At 42.0% G+C, this 17,084-nt stretch overlaps 1 protein-coding gene across 1 annotated transcript; it reads left to right on the forward strand.

The window, feature by feature from the left end:
* The first annotated feature begins 655 nt into the window (after window positions 1-655).
* FRRS1L (ferric chelate reductase 1 like) lies at window positions 656-14,258 on the forward strand. The gene is made up of 5 exons (XM_055800660.1): window positions 656-4,175; window positions 5,983-6,067; window positions 6,594-6,732; window positions 9,923-10,169; window positions 10,642-14,258. Exons 1-5 carry the CDS (start codon window positions 3,968-3,970, stop codon window positions 10,812-10,814), a joined length of 852 nt encoding a protein of 283 aa, XP_055656635.1. The 5' UTR covers window positions 656-3,967; the 3' UTR covers window positions 10,815-14,258.
* Window positions 14,259-17,084: the final 2,826 nt, after the last annotated feature.

Genomic DNA, 17,084 nt, shown 5'->3' on the forward strand with positions numbered 1-17,084 from the left:
TACATTGGTGTAGGTTATGCTTGTGGAAAAGAGCTTGAGGACATTGCTTTTTTCTTACATTAGATTAATTCTAAAGAAAGCATGCTGCTGTGAGCAGTATTGGCTGCAGAGGCACGATTGCCCTTGGAGTAAGACCAGATACATAACTCAATGGTAGGAGGAAAAGAAAGATTTACCAGGGCTAAGCAAAAAAATATCAAATGATCTAATGCAGTTTTTGTTTGGACGATAACATATTTAGAGTTCCTATTTTCTTGCCTTTCTCCAGAAGACCAGAAGCAGTACCATACCTCTAAAAAGCTCACTCATCTCTTTGTTTAGAAGCTTTCAGAAATAGCACACATATTTTTCCTCCATAGTGTTTTGTTTTTTCTAAGGCAATCACTTAGTTTTTACTTTTCTTACGGGAGATATTCTTAATGAATTGGCATTTGACATTTTTTCCTGAGTCAATCAGTTTTGTACATTGTGAAAAAGCTCTGCTTGCAAGAAACTTCTAGCATATTTTTTTCACATATCTTTGTCTAAGTAACTAACACAGCAAGCATATTTCTATAGGCACATGTAGAGCATGAGATGAATGACTATTAATTAAATCAAAGTGATTTCTCTATTTCTAAAACATTTATTGTTGATTAATACAGGAAAGACCAAGATAAATTACTGGTAGTGTAGATACATTCACTGTATTGAACAATGTTATAGTAATAGTTTGAGAAAACTGCGTATGAATTAAAAATTCTGGTTCAATTTGTTGTACAAAAACTGCTGTCTCAGGAGTTTTGTTAGTCAACACTGGTGGATACATACTGCTTTTTAAATACACATGGATTTGATGGAAAGAACCAGGAGCACTAAACTTCATGGAGCTGTTCCTGAGGCATGGCTATGCTGAGGGAGTAGCTGGGAAGAGGCAGGGCAGTATGAACTTCACCAGCTTTGGCTTTTTGGAGTGAACTGGGAATAGCAATAACTTATCAAGAGCTGAGTAAGGAAGCTGAGCCTCTTATAAGAGGACTAGCAAATGGAGAAAACCCTCCAAATCATGCACAGAAGCAGAAAAGCAACTAGACTGAGCAGGATCCAGCCTAATTTGCCATAGCAGTGGGGGCAAAACTTGTTTGTTGTGCATGGTCCCTAAGGAAGAGTGGGCACAGAGAATGCTGTATTAGGGCTTTCTGTAGCCTAATGGTCTGCCAGCATCACTGGCCTTTCCCCACTCCTCTCTTCATTAGTCAGGCCATGCTCTTAAATGACTAGTGAGGTTTTACCCTCTTACCCCCCAGTATGGGAGCTGCAGCCACTCCTGAATATTGCAATTAGAGACTCCAAGACAAGATTTCTTTCCTGTCTGTTATACAAACCACTACTTATTCCTGAAGCTTTCATTTCTAGTCCAAGTGCCCCGAAAAGCATGAGCCTCCAGTTAAAAGGTGTACTTTGAGTAACAAACAGAGCGATAAGAGAAGGCAGGGTGGGTTCAAGGGATGGCTGGGGATAATCCCAGTCTCAATTTTGGTAAGACACTGCTAGTCTGAGTGCCAGCACCAGAGAATTGCCCAAGCTAGGGCAATTAATCATGCAGTGAATTTGACTGCTGGATTCACCTGAGGCAGGAGGTAATTGCACAAGAAGTCGTAGAAATGACCACATCTCTAATTCGCTAAAAGCAAGAAGACTCCTGCTTTCAGAGGATGGTGATGCTGAAGCCTTCCAACCCAAGGTTCCCACAGGGCATGTGTACACCCCGCCTAAGAAAGGTGCTACCAGCATGTACAGGCTGTGAAATACAGCATTCAGAAATTTTAGGATTAATGCTGCTCATGCAACTGCAGTTTGGACAACTTCTGCTAATGCTTTTTTTGATGGCTGCCTCAACTACTTGGTCCCATAAGGATCTTCCCTGCAGAACTGCTGCTGCATAGGCAGTGCTGTTAGTTGCCACATAGACCTTCCTGTCTGCTGAAAACTGCAGGTACTCATTAGCACTCCACCAGCAGCAATAAGATGTTGCTTCTTATAAGCAATCCATTTTTGTACAACCTTCAGGCAAACACAAGAGGTTCTGCTAAGGAAAAAAATGCATCTAAAGTATTTTAATTTTTAACAATTTACTAGGAGGGAGGCACTTGTAATAGGGTCAGTCTTTTAGCCGTATCTTCTTCACCTTAGGAAATCAGTGCAGCTCCACTGTAATCGCAGACAGTTATCTTAGCTGTCAGGTTTAAAATGATAGCTGTCATGTAGGTACAAACAATACATGATAAATATCCTAAGTGTTTACTATGACTGTGAAGCATTGCCTGTATTGCAGTGTGCTAAAGTCTATTTCCAGGGAAGAAAAACCAGCATGCAGCTGACAGCTGTTCCCTCACTCAGCAAATGCTTCTTCACAGGCATCACAACCCTCAGCTAGCTATTTCAAAAAGGAGACAGGAGGCCTTCATCAGAGTGTATTATTGCCAGAAAGAATAAGCTGCAGCCTTGTTTTCCTGTTAGCTTGATTTATAAGGGTTTTTCTATTGCCATTTGTTTGCCTGTTTTCCACTTGGTCAAGTTTGCCAAGCTCAGCGAGGTGGGAAAAAGGGACTCGTTATTTTGCACTTGAGCTTGGTGTTGCTCTCGCATAGGTTTTTCCACACGATACTATGGAACATGTTGAATTTGCATGCAATCGAAATTGCTTCTGCAACTTCTTTTTTACTTCTGTGTGGCTGGTCCTCTGTTTGCAGTGAGATAGGACGCTACTCCACCAGACTAAAGCAGGAGACATGAATTAACGCCCTCCATTCGATGTGGCTGAGCACACTCGGGTATTACAAGCAATGGCTCAGCCCAAGGGAATGAACTTCTTCCTAATGCAGCCTAGGTCTCGGGCAGTCTCAGTGGCCCATCAAAAAGTAAGTCGGTTGAGTCACTGATACTAAAAAAAAAAAAGAGATTTAAACTGAAGGCTATTTTAATTCTCAGAATATTGCCAACCGCTGCGTCTTCTTCTCTTTCCCTCCCTCCCCGCTGGTGTTTTGCTTCCAGACTCTCAGAGGAGGGAGTGTAACCATGCATAACAAAACAAAAAAGAAATTACAGTTATAAACAGAAGATAGCAACCCAAACCCGAGAAAAGAGCCACTTTAGCGAACGCGGGTGATGAACGGTCATTGCTCCTCCATCAACCCAGAGACATCACGGCACAGCGAGAACGCAAAGGTCTCCTCAACGCCTAGCTGCGCGTCCAGCCACACTCAGGAGAGCCCAAGCAAACCGTGGGGGCTCGAGCTGGGCTCTCTCAGTCCTGCCGGGTTTTCAGCACGTTTGTACCGCTGCAGTGCCACTGCAAAAAATACAAAGCAAGAGCGCGCGCTCAGATGGCAAACGCTCCCCAGCGTGGCGTTTTACCTGAAACGAATGTTAAGTCGCGCTGTGCCTTCAGTCCTGTCCCAGGAGTCATTAAAAATAAAAAGATAAGAGAAGTTCGCCCAGCAGTTGCCGAGCGGGATTTATCACGTCCTCTTGAAGCACACGCTGAGAGGTGCTGGTGAATCGAGGCCGGGGGGCGGCCGGGACCGGCCTGGCACTGCCCCCCAGCCGCGCCTCGGCCTGCGGGAGGGGGTGTCCCAGCGGGGGTCGCTGCCGGGCGGGGGGCAGGGGAGGGCGGCCGCCGGCCCAAGGCCACAGCGCGGCTCCGGCCGCGGCCCCGCCGCGGGGCTCGGCAGCGCGGGGCGTGTGCTGGGGCCGGGGGCGCCCCGCTCGCCCGCACGGCCCGGCGCTCACACCGCCCCCCCGCCTCTCCCCCCGGGCACCCCCCTGCCCCCCGCCGCGGTCCCTCCGGCACCGCCCGGCCCCGGGGCCGGCTCCCCCCCTCCGCCTCCCCCGTTCCGCCGGCGGCGGCGGCGGCGCAGGAGCCCGCGGGCGGCCGCGCAGGAGGCGCGCTCGGGCGCCGCCGCCTCCCCGCCCCGCCGCCGCCGCCATGGCGGTGCGGAGCCGCGGCGCTTGGCGGCGGCTCCTGCTGCTGCTGCTCCTGGCCGGCTCCGCCGCCAGCCCGGCGGAGGAGGGCGGCGGGCGGCGGGAGGCGGGCGGCGGGGAGCACGGCGAGGAGGCGGCGCGGCCTCACCACGACTCCTCGTACGGCACCTTTGCCAGCGAGTTCTACGACCTGCGCTACCTCTCCGAGGAGGGTGCGGCGGCCGGGGCCAGGCGGGGCGCGGCGGCCGGCGGGGCGAGCCCGGCGCGGGGAGGGAGGGGGGGAGGCCGGGCCGGGCCGGGCCGGGCCGGGCGGCTGGTGGCGGCCCGGCGGGCGAGCGGCGGCGGCGTTGGCGGCGGCGTTGGCGTTCAGCACGAAGGCCAGCGCCCGCCGCCATCTTCCGCCCGCCGCCGCCGCCAGGGCGGCCTCTGGCCCTGCCGGCCTCCAGCCGTGCCGCTCGGGGCCCGGGCGCGGGCGCGGGGGGAGCCCCGGGTGCCCTGCCCGACGACCGGACCCCCGCAGGGCTGGCGCCTGTCTCCCTCCGGGCCGCGGCGCGGCGGCACCCCGGGGCCCGGGCGTCTCCCCCAGGCGGGGGCCGGGCAGCCCGCTCTGGCGGCAGGGCCGGGGGCCGCGGGGGGCGGCAGGAGCCCGGCAGGGGACCGGGGGTCCCGGCTCCGTCCTCGTCCCGCTGAGCGCGGCCGGCCGGCGGGGGTTCGCCTTCCGAGGTGCAAAGCCCCTGGCGAACAGCCGTCCGGACCGCGCACTTAAGAGGAGTCCTGGTGTTTGTGGGTCTCGCAGTGTCGCGTGATGCCCCAAGTAGTAAGCAGCACGGTAGTCGCGGATTTTGGGGTGGTTTTTTGAATTTACAAATGGCAGAATGTTAAAACTCTGAATTTGTGGCTAGGCTGCATTGAAAAGCAGTTGTTTGATGCATTTGGAAAAAAGGGAGGAAGAGAGAAGATAGGATGTCCTGTGACCAGGCTTCCAGTGGTGCTCCGCTGCCAGCTGCTGTGAAATTTGGCCAACTTAATGCGTTTAATTTGGGTGATTTACCCAGGCCCCTGATACAGATAATGGAGGCTCTAATTTGCAGTTTACAACGCGGCATTCTCAGAAATCTAGGAAAGCAGATCAATGGCTCCCAAATGCCTAAAGCTGTGCAGGTTAAACGCTTGTTTGCAGATGCCGTAACTGTTCACAGTGTTTGTTTCCTATTTGATGAAGCACTTCCAGTGGACTTTCTGGTTTCATAACTAGCACTTTGGTTTTCAGTTGGCTAAGTAAGAGAATGTCCTATTAAAATGTCTGTGTTCATGCGACAGACACAGACTTCTACCGGCCAAGACAGAAGTCTGTTGCAAACGTCTGCACTTTCTCTTTGGGGTTATTATACAGCAGACAGGGATTGCTTGGAATCATAACTCTCATTTCCAGCCTTTCTGGGTCTTCTTTCACAAGTGATTGAAGCTTATAACTAGGGGCAATTCCCTGGGTTTTTTTCACCTTTTATTGCAATGTGTGTTTTATTTCACTTCTTAATGGAGGATGTATTACAAGGTCCTTATGGTATCCATTCCTACAGCTCTGAACCTGGTGCCCTGCATTTATACTTAATACTGTCATTTCTGGCTAAGGAGTCAGATTTAGTTCCCTTATGGATTTCCTGAGCGGACTGAGAGTGCACAAAAGGGTAGCTGAGTGGAGATCCCTAATTGTTAAGTGACTGTACTACTCCATGTTCCTGCTGCCTTAAGTTAACTTTTGCCCTTCGTGTAGCAAAGCCATGCTTCTCCCTTCTCGATGAACGTAGGAAACCTGAGAAAATTTTTGTTTTCAGTTATCAGTGTTACTTTGGTACCTGAATCCAGGACCACCTGAGCAAGGGGTTGTGTATGTGACAAAGTAGTCCCTCATCTGAACAGCTTAGTTATCAGCAAAGTAAACTGAAACCCTTTCTCTTTAGTATTACCACTTTTTATTCCTTGTATTTTATTTAGTAATGGTATATTCTGATTATACAGGTTACCCCTTCCCAACTGCTCCTCCTGTGGATCCATTTGCAAAAATCAGAGTGGATGACTGTGGAAAAACCAAGGGTTGCTTCAGGTCAGTCTAAGACTGCAGATACCTTTATGTTTGCAAATGCTGACTGATTGCATTGGAGACTTTGGTAAATGTTCCATATTCATTTTAATAACTTCATTATTTAAGAACATGCTTTGTAGTTATGGTCTATACTATCTGAGGAAACCAGATTATTTAAGGATATACATTTTAGTTATGAACCTACAGTTATGGACCTATGTTATGGACCTATGTTATGGAACTACAGTTATTTCATGTCTCTTATATTTTCATGAAGTACTTACAAAACTAGGGCTAGCAATGTCAAGAGTAATACTGTGTGTAGTTAATTGGTTGCTGTACTGCTCAAATACCATACATTCTTACACAGAAAGAGTAATAATTGTGAACACTTAAGTAATGGTACTTTGTGTATAGCATAATATAATATGTTTTACTGCATTATACCAAAATTCAGTCTTTCAGTTTTTTCTTGCAAAGATGTAATTAAATTCCATAGTGGAAAATTGCAAGGAAAAATTTTACATACATTTCCAATTCCATTTAGGTATGGTAAACCTGGATGCAATGCGGAGACTTGTGACTACTTTCTGAGTTACCGTAGAATAGGAGCTGATGTTGAATTTGAGTTGAGTGCTGATACTGATGGCTGGGTGGCAGTGGGATTTTCCTCAGACAAGAAAATGGTAAGACTCATACAGTTATTCGTGTTGACAGTGTGCACACTTTTACGTGCTAGGCTATAAATGGTTTATATTAGGTCTGTGAGAAATGGAGCATATAAGGGAAAACTGACCTGCTGAAAAGGAAGCACCATTTGGTAGCTACCCTGAGAGCAGAAGCCAGGCCTACTGCCTCCCAGAAAACTGCCTCATCCTTCCTAACGTGTCCTCTCCCTTCTTCTCTGAGAATTACAGGAGTAATTTGGTTCAGCTCTGAATGTTATTAGGTTTTTGTCTTTTTATTAGAAAAGCCCTCAGGGATAAGCCAATTCACATGAGAATGTCCTGTTGCACTTTATAGCAGTGTTACTTGGACAAAAGGCACATCAGAAACTAAACAGCAACTTATTTTAGTCTTCAGTAAATCAGTTGACTTTCAGCAATATAAATATGACTTTGGCTGTTAAATTTTGGAAGTCTTTTTGTTTCTTTCATACCTGTGTATTTGTTGTTCAGGGAAGCCACAAATGTGTGACAAAGTTACTCCTGCTTATTTAAACATGCATATTTCAGAAAGCAGTCTTGTTAAAATTTCTTCTTCCATCTCTCCTGGATTTTATTTGGTTTCAGTTTATGCTTATTCCTGTATTTCTTCATTCAAAAGCTTCATGTTTCATTGTGTCTCAATGAGCAATACAGGAGCATGTAGTGTGTGACCTTCAAAAAACCTGAGCAACAGACAACTTAGGCAAAGATGTTTTGTCTGTGAGCCTGGGTAAAATGTTCAGGATTAAAATGCAGTTCGTAATGTAGGTGTTCATACACAGAAACACTCCTGAGAATATAAACCAATACTGAGCCTATCTCCTAAATTCCCCATCAAAGGACAGGACTATTTCTTGTACAGTTCTGAGCAGTAGTCTGAAAAAATACAGAATTTGGACGTCCTGGGCTAGGACCCACAAACAGGAATGAAGAAACTCATGCTGACTTAACAGTGTTTTTATCAGAACCAAAATGAGTAATAGAAAGAAAATGTGAGGGTAAGTGCTTTTCATCATTACTATATATGTTTTAACATGACACTGTAAATACAGAAGTGTTTTGTGTCATACAGAACAGTTCACGTGACAAGAAACAGTTCATGTTTTCAGTGTGGTGAGAAACAGTTTTACAGCCAAATTTTGGGACTAGTTTAGATGCCTGGAAATACAAGTACTCAACAGGGTTTTCAAAGCAGCTCAGCACCTTTAATTATTTGGCTCCAAGCTATCAGAGATGGTGTTACCAGTTTGTAACTCTGATCTACCTGCAGTAGACCTCAGGGTCCCATTGCCTGCATCTCATCAGCCACTTGAAAAGCAGATGTTACCTTTTGTCCCAGGCACACCAAGCAGCATATTAAGTCTCAGCTTATTCTAAGAAGAATGAAGTCCAAAGTGTAAAGTTTTGCTTCCAAATTTGCTGCGTATGTGATCTAATGCCCACCAGTCAGCTGGACTAAACCAGCTAGCATCTGTCTTCCTCTCTTGTTCTCCTGCTGACTTCATCCTTTCTCATAACTTCCAGGATGTTTTGGTGTCCTGGGATGCACATGCTCTAATGGTAAAATGACTCTGGGTCAAAACAGCTTAGCTGTGAGAAGTGAGCTGTGCTTTGGAGGCCCTAATCAAAATGGTATGGCCTGGATAGCTACAAGAGTTCAGGGGAAAAAAAAACTATTTTGTGTCCTCAATATATTTTTTTTTTTCCCCAAAGTCCTGTGACCTATTCTTTGTCTTAAATAACATTATGCTTTTCCACTTGCAGGCTTTTGTGCCTAGGCAGGATTTTGTAATATCATTTTGTTAATTGAGATTCAGAATGCTTTTTACTTTCCTTTTTATTTTTTCCCTCTGTGCAAAACCAGCTTTATTTTTGCCTCATGGTACTTAAGAATGAGAGATTTCTACTCAGAGATACAAAAACTAAACTTGGAAAATAAGTTATGGAGAGCAAGGATAGGCTCAAGACAGAAGCTGGAAAGGTTGCTTGCAGCAGCACCAAGATGCACAAACTATTCAAGCTTGTTTTACGTAGTTGTCCCCCTTTTCCTCACTTTTGGCACATCTTTTACAAATCTAGATAGCAATGTTCTTAGAGAGCTGAAACACACCCTTTTTCTTTCCTTTCCCTATAACAAAGAACTGAGAGATGATCATGCTAGTAAGCATCGTGTCTATCATCAGCATGACATATCAGAAAGGTGAGTATTGGAGAAGTAGGGCCTGCATTTAATATGGCACTGATACCTGTGGCAGTGCTGCTCAGTAAAATGCCATTTGTCCAACTTGGACAGTGTTTTAATGGCTCTTGATACTAAGGCTTCTGTGAGAGAATGCCCCTAAAATTAATGCTAATTCCTGAGTGATACAGTGCTCTACCACTTTGATAGTGACCTTGAGTAACTGAACTGTTCTAGCAACTGGTTTAATATTTCTACAAGTCACCTTTACAAGCAATTGTCTCACACTTCCTTCTGTCCGTTGTTTCTTTGCTTGATTGTAATGCTTGGTGGCTGTTTATGCTATGTGAAGAAGCACATACTGTTACTTTTTTTCTTGTATCTTTTGGTATTCTGTGTTCTGTTAGTACATGCTGATCATTTTTCATTTTCTCTTAAGAGATATAGAAGTGATGGTCCCTTAAGTGAACATGGGAAGAGATTAGAAAAGACAGGCTGTGATTTATTCTGTTATTTTCCCATATTTGGTAGATTAATCTCCTCTGTTATACTAATTTATATTGGTTTTCTGTTCATGATCTGATGCAATGGATTTGGTACATGTCAAGTATTCAAAACTGCTAGTTTTTATGAAGCAGGATCCCAGAACTTCACGAATTATGAAAGAAAACAGCCTTCTGCTACTCAATTAATTATGTGATGTCAGGTTGATATCGTATCTTATAAATATGTTATATCTAATAGATAAAATAACTCTTAGAAAGATCCAAAAGAGGGTTCAGAGATAGTAAGGCTAAGTAAATATTACTGTCTACTTTGTGCTTTTCAATCTGATTGAAGACACATGGTTAGGGAAACAAATATATGTGTATATATAAGTTAGAGAGAAAGAATGAGAGCCCTAGGTCTTGATTGGTTTTTGACGATTAAAATTATATACATGTGGGAAATGCTTTTCTTTTCCTTCTACCAATATTTTTTACCGTGTAGGGAGGAGATGATGTCATGGCTTGTGTTCATGATGATAATGGAAGAGTCCGAATACAGCACTTCTACAATGTCGGTCAGTGGGCTAAAGAAATCCAGAGAAATCCTGCTAGAGATGAAGAAGGGGTTTTTGAAAACAATCGTGTAACATGTCGATTCAAGCGTCCTGTATATGTTCCCCGAGAGGAAACCATCGTAGATCTGCACTTGAGTTGGTACTATCTGTTTGCTTGGGGCCCAGCAATTCAGGGTAAGTTGATATCTGTGTTACTGACAAAACAGAGGTGTCAAAATTGATAAATGTCTTTCAATTACATTATTCTTACTGGAATCTCTTTTTTAAAATGAACTAAAATTCTGGCACCATGAAGCTTGAAAACAGATAAAAAGAAAGAAAAGATAAATAACAGAGTCCTACCTGTTGTGTTCTCTTGGCAATATAGTTATTACCCCTACTCCCCAAAGCTAAATTTAGAAGAACTTCATAACTAGAAGTTCTGAATTCCTTTGAAGGATGTTTATTGTTTATATGAATTTAAGTTGTTTTATTCAGAAGTTTAATTTCAAAAAGCAGAGAAAGAGAAATGACCCTATTCATTGACGGTGTCATATTGCATGCTCCTGTAGGCTTGAAAATTGTTTGGCTGTCTACCTGTTTCTTTGGTAGAGTTATAGAAAAAATGCATCTGACATAATTTCTTTCTGCCCTCTACCTGTTAAAGGTTCTATAACTCGTCATGATATAGACTCACCACCTGTATCAGAGCGTGTTGTCAGTATTTACAAGTATGAAGATATTTTCATGCCATCAGCTGCCTATCAGACCTTCTCGTCTCCATTCTGCTTGCTCCTCATTGTTGCACTGACCTTCTATTTATTGATGGGAACTCCATGACTGATGAAAAATAGCAAGAATTTGTCAGTGGAAGTTTCTCAGGGTGGACGGCTATATGGATGGACAATGCATTTTTCTATTGGAATTTATATCACACCACCATCCTCATCTAGCTGCTTTTGAACATAGTTCACGTCTCAGAAGAGTGAAATAACCATCTCCTTTAAGTAGCAGAGTGGTGACAAATCATTTAAAAATAATCAGTGAACACAGTGAACAAATATTTCCAGTGTTGTAACTACTTGCTTAAAGAAAAGGAGACTTGTAAAATCAATGTTTATGCGTGTGTGTGTCTGTGTGAGTGTTTGGGAGGGGTGTCTGTACATGTGTTTAGGCAAATTTAGTGATGGACATCTTATCAAATAACAAAATTGCCTTCCAAATGGCTCCAAAAAAGCAAATTTGGGAAAACATTATAATGCTGTTTGGTACTTCTGGAGCAGACAGCACAGCTCCAAGTGCAGTTTCTGAACTTAAGATCCGGATACCGACACAGCAGTATAAAGCCTGCCCTTCAGTAATGGACAGTTCTCCCAATTTTTTTTTTTTTAATATATATATTTATCAAGGTTTACTTGCTCTAGGATTAGTACTTTCCAAAATTAAACTTGCATAATCAAGCATTAACATGATTTTTTTTTCAATGGAAAATAAGTGATGAATGTCTTCATAATAATAGTGTTTCAATAGCCTCCTTGAATGAAATGGCTACTTCTTTTACAAGTGAGATATAAAGTTATTTAAACAAGGGGAAGGGAGAATACAGTAATGTAAATTCTCCATACATAGGAAAAACCGATGTAAAACATAGAGAACATAGAAGTTCCCAACAAGCCATAGGACATCCTCCCAATCAATTTTTCTCTTTTTATGAAAAAACAGTAATTTTGCTGACATGTAAATATATTTTTAAGCAGTTGTGTAGTAGTATGAAGTAATCTGTTCTTCTGTGTTGTAAGCCTGCGTATCCTGTTCATGTTAAAGATGAATATGGACAGCTGGTGTTAATTTTCAAAGAAATGAAAATATAACTGAGATTATTTGTAAGGAAAGATAGGGATTAATAAGAGCAGGATCTTTAGTTTCATCAAACCATTGCTAAGATGTAGTTACTGCGGAAAATTATGAGCTAAGGAGAAAATACATTAGATTTTTTTATCATCAATAAATATTACAAAGATGAATGCTAAACATTACAGAACTGGAATTTGTCAAAATGTATTTATGAGCCACAGAATATTATGAAAACTTTGAGTTCCTGTGGAGAATTCCTGTTCTTCACATAATAGGAAGTGTATGACACAATTCTACATGTAGCGATTAAATGTGCTTAGATAAGGTTGATCATTCACTTCCCAACCTGCATTAAGAGTCTGTTTAGATAGAATTAAAGCTTCAGTTGGGCCAAAGTTCTATGTAACAGAGGACTCTGTAACATAGAATCTGGTAAAGTATGCGATGGACCTCCTTTTTATTCTCGTTGCTGCATAGAGTGTAAAAAGAATAACTAGCTTTGTTGGGTTTGCATCATTATTCACAGACTGAAGTTTGCAGGCTAATTTTCTTTAGGCTCAGCATTCTTCAAACCTGTGCTTAAAGTATGTGAATTAGATTGAAAATGAATTTAGCTCCATCACAAACACCTTATCCCTATTTCAAAAGAATTATTGCTTTGTAATAGATATTTTCATTGATGTCTTTAGGGATTTGTTCACTTGAAATTACAGGTCTAGAGTTCAGGACAGGGAAGAGAAATCCAGAATTAAGTGAACTTTAAAAGTGCATATAGTAGCTTTATTTAGTATGAATTCTCTCGAGTTGGATAACCTATTCATCATCTGATGAAATATGTAGGAGAGACCACCTAATAAGGAAGGTCTGCTTTGGTCCACGACGACTGTAAAATTTAGCCTTAAGATTGGCTGAAGCGGATAGCTGAAGCCTGGATAATGAGCTTTCTATTCAGCAACCAGTTGAAGTGAAGAAGTCATTAGGGCAAATTATTTCTTGTTTGTGCTAATTTGTAGGCAGCTGAGATGGTGTAGCTCCTTCTCAGAGATCACAGCTATTTAAAGTAGCCTCAGGATTGTTTTAGTTTATGGCCTTGTATTTGCTATTTTAGTTTCAGCCATTTACTTGATCACCCGCTAAAGGGCTAAGCTAATAACTGAAAGGTACTGAAGTAGGATAGAAACCCATTTTGGCTCCTCTTCTCTTCTTTAATGCAGTGCCGGATTTAGGATAGCCCAGCTGGACCTGAGGACAGTGGTATGTTAAAGATGACAATAATAATACCAAGCTAAATGTGCAACACCCATAGAACTGCTTTCCACTTACACGAGTCAGTTGTGTTTAAGTTCAGGCTATAAAGCAACAGCAAATTCAGAGCAGGGGCAGAGCTGCTTAAGGATACATCTGCTGCAAAGTATAAACTGCCTCAGACTTCAGATGTACCCATGTTCTCGGTTAGGGTAAAAAATACATATTTTTTTTTTTCCTCTTTCAGTTTACTTCTCAGTGTGCTGTCTAGTGTTTTTGTCCTTGAATTTTCCTCTTGTTGAAGTATTAGCAGAAATGTGCAATTCTATGAAAACTGTCACCCAAGCTTCAAAGTACTTAATTAGCACTAATTAAGTTTTTCTAATCAAATGGGAGGAAATAAAAGGCTACAACAAACAGCAAAGCAATTTAATCTTTGGCATATCAACTGATGGTTGAGAGTTGCTCTTCAGAGTGGGAAAAGCAGAATAAGAGATTCAAACTGACAAACAAAGAAGGTACAAGTGTTTAGAAATTACCAGTTGGGAAGGAATATGAGAAGGAAAAGGCCGTAAGAGAAATGAAAGAGCTTTAGCTCAATGGTATTTAACTTTGTCTGATACTTGGTAAGTCCTAATATTTTAGTGGACGTAGTAACTTGTCATGGAAGGTATTTTGGTTTTCATCTGGTTTTTAAAATTATTTTTAATATTGAAAAGCAGGATTTATCTATGTTATACAAAGTTACTACAAAGTAACTTTCTTCAAAGTAGTTTTTAAAAGATGATGGCATTTAAAATTGTTTTCTGGATTTTTGTAATTAACAGATACCAACACAAACTAGAGAAAAAGGCCTCCTTTGGGAAAGGAAGCAGACATTTCCTTCTCCAAATGAAATAGTTTTTAGTTTCTTTATGGTGACTACTAGCAAGGAGCTGTTAAAGAACACATTTCCAAAGTGCTTTTATTTTGAGAATTACTTGCTGCAGGGTGACCTAATACAGAAGCACAGAATTTAGAAAGTGCATGTTTACAGTATGGTGTCCTTTGGAAATTTAACTTTGATTATTAATTAGAAAGATAGGACTGCCAAAGACCATAAGATATTAATTAATGTCCTTGAATATGTTCTTTCCATGCAGAACAAAATATAGTTGTGTTCATTGCTTGTTAAATCAACCATAATATCACCTTCTGCTCACTCTGTCCATCTTATCTACAATGTTTTGTACTTAAAGTTTGTAAGTTAGTTGGAGGAGAGATCAACTGCTTGTATTTGTGTCAGTGCCTATTGCAACGGGGCCTTGTTTTTGACTGTAGTATCTGACTGGTCCTGCTACAAATAATAAGCTAGGCCCAAAATAACATTAATAGTACGTAGGATAGGAAAGGAAGAAAAATAAGTGGAGAGGGCAGTTACTCAGAAATTAATTTTTTTCTTTGCTGGAATCAAATAATTGTATATTTTTATGGATAGTTGAGATACTCCTAGATGCTAATTGACACACCTTACCCCCAAAACCAATCAAAAAAAAAAAAAAAGGCTGAGGTGATTTGATAATGTCATTGCATACAGGCTGCTGCTTTCTTCAAAATTATATTATTAGAAGGAAAATTCAGCACTGGAGACCCCAACATGAGAAGGACATGGATCTGTTGGAGCGAGTCCAGAGGGCCACGAAGATGATCAGAGGGCTGCAGCACCTCTCCTATGAAGGCAGGTTGAGAGATTTGGGATTGTTCAGCCCAGAGAAGAGAAGGCTCCAGGCAGACCTTGTAGCTGCCTTCCAGTACCTAAAGGGGCCTACCAGACAGCTGGAGAGGGACTTCTTACAAGGGCATGTAGCGACAGGACAAGGGCGAATGAGTAAACTGAAAGAGGGTAGATTTAATCAGATATTAGGAAGCAACCTGGTCTAGTGGAAGATGCCCCTGCCCATGGCAGGGGGCTCGGAACTAGGTGATCTGTAAGATCCCCTCCATACCAAAGCGTTCTGATTTTTTTTGCTGAACTGTGGATGGTGTTCTAGTCTTCCTCCAAAAAGTACTGTGATCCTTGTCAGTAGCCTATGTCCTGTGCATGTTTTCACAGATGCCTTATGCTATTTAGCAAGGTGATCCTGAGAAGTCTTAGCCCAGCTGTGAAGAGGAGTTAGTAGGTAAGGAGGACTGACACACAGCTGTCATTATCTATGTTACAATTAGAAATCTGTGTCATTGATGATACTCCAGTTCTGTGAGTAAATCTGTAACTAAATGACTGCTCTAAGGGAAGACACTGGCCTCCCTTTTTTTTGTCTGTCTTGTCCTCATTTTCCCATCCCTCCAATGCATCAGACATACGCAGAGAAGCAAATTATTATCCTCTTAGAGAACAGATCCTCTGTCTGGTCTTTGTGATCTCTCCTGGGTCCACTGGAAGTTAGTACCATGCCATACTCTAGAGGCAAAATTAAAGCTTATACACAAAATTCATAACTTTTAGTAGCATTAAGTTGCATTATTATGACTCTATGTTTTCATGGGTTTGCCACACCGATATGTAGCAGGCATACTCCCCCCTTACCCTTTTATTTTTTTTTTTAACATCTCCAAAGAGTTTCCCCAAACAAAAGTATTGGGTAATATCTTTAGGAGCAGGAAATGTGTTTCAGAGAATTACAAAAGGTCTGATATCACTTATTTTCAGAGATAACTGTTGTGAGAGTGCTAATATTTTCTACAACGTATAACTTTGTATAGAGCCTTAGATTTATGATAGAAGTGGAAACATGTTTAAATATTACAGTTGTTTCACTGTTTCATGGAGTTGTGTATGTGCATAACTCATAAGAATTAGCATCCTCTATTTCAACCCTGACTCCACAGTGTGTAATGAACAGGTAAAGCAGTCTGCTTGAATGTTACACAGTGGGTCATTGGTGACCTCAAGTAGTTTGGGACAGAAGAATGGAAAGACTGGTAGTAAGGCTGAATGACAAGGAAGGGCTAACATTTTGGCATACTTCCTATTTTTGCATGAGTCTGCGTGTGGCAGAGCACATCTGGACTCTTAATCACAAGTAACTTACTTGATGTGAACAGAAGGAACGGAGTGACTCTAATGAGAATTTAGCTTTTATGCAGGTCCTAGCTGTGTAAGGGCTGATGTGGGCACAAGGTCAGACTATGCCACAAGATACGTACTCCCATCAGAACCCAAGGTAAGAGGTAGAGGCTTGACCTCACCTTCAGAGGTATGAAAACCTGTCAAGACCCTGTAGGCAGTAGTGGCATTGGCTGCTGTGGGAAGCACCTGCTCACTGGCCATTTTACAAACTGTCTTCTTGGGGCAGTTTGAGTATCAAAAGATGGGGGCTCTAAATCTTCATAGCTTTCATTTTACATTTATCTATTTCCTTTAATTAAAATTTCATCATCAGTATTTCTGTACTAGTGTGTTAGGGCCTAATGCAGCTGTCCCACAACCTGTCCAGCACAGACATGGATCTGACTGGAAGGCTTTAAAGAAAATTCTGATTTCCTGAGCACAAAAACTAATCAAAAGAAAAGATTTTTTTTTGCACCATATGTCAATTTTTCACATCTTTTTTCATATCTAGTTATTTCTGTGTAATTTATGTTGAGGTATCTGATTTTTGCAGGTACAGAATAAGATCTAGGTAAACCTTCCCTTTCATAAACCTGTTTTATTAGTATGAAATAATAATTTTGGTAACTTCCTTTTTCTTTTTTTAATTTTTACAGTGGGTTTGGTAAAATTATATCCTTGAACTTGGTTATTTAACTTATCTAATTTGGGCTCAGATAGTGAAGCAAAACCAGTGTAATTTTGAAATGTCAAGGAGGACGTGTGCAGCTTGTGGAGTTGATAGGTGTGAAAAAGCAGACTTAAAAGATTACTTGCTTTGAAAAATCTGTGATTTGACTTGGCAACAGCAATGAATCTGCTGTAAGGAAAGGGGCAGATTTTAATTTTTTTTTTTCTCCTTGGATTGCTAAGTAGCTTGA

The sequence above is a fragment of the Falco peregrinus genome, chromosome 3 (genome assembly GCF_023634155.1).
Source record: "Falco peregrinus isolate bFalPer1 chromosome 3, bFalPer1.pri, whole genome shotgun sequence".
NCBI lineage: Eukaryota > Metazoa > Chordata > Aves > Falconiformes > Falconidae > Falco > Falco peregrinus.

What these genes read in the sequence shown, in the direction of transcription:
- FRRS1L (XM_055800660.1), top strand. Translation starts at nt 3,968, where the DNA reads ATGGCGGTGCGGAGCCGCGGCGCTTGGCGGCGGCTCCTGCTGCTGCTG. An exon ending in TTTCCTCAGACAAGAAAATG is followed by an intron (nt 6,733 to 9,922) that starts GTAAGACTCATA and finishes TTTACCGTGTAG; the next exon opens with GGAGGAGATGATGTCATGGC. An exon ending in TTGGGGCCCAGCAATTCAGG is followed by an intron (nt 10,170 to 10,641) that starts GTAAGTTGATAT and finishes TACCTGTTAAAG; the next exon opens with GTTCTATAACTCGTCATGAT.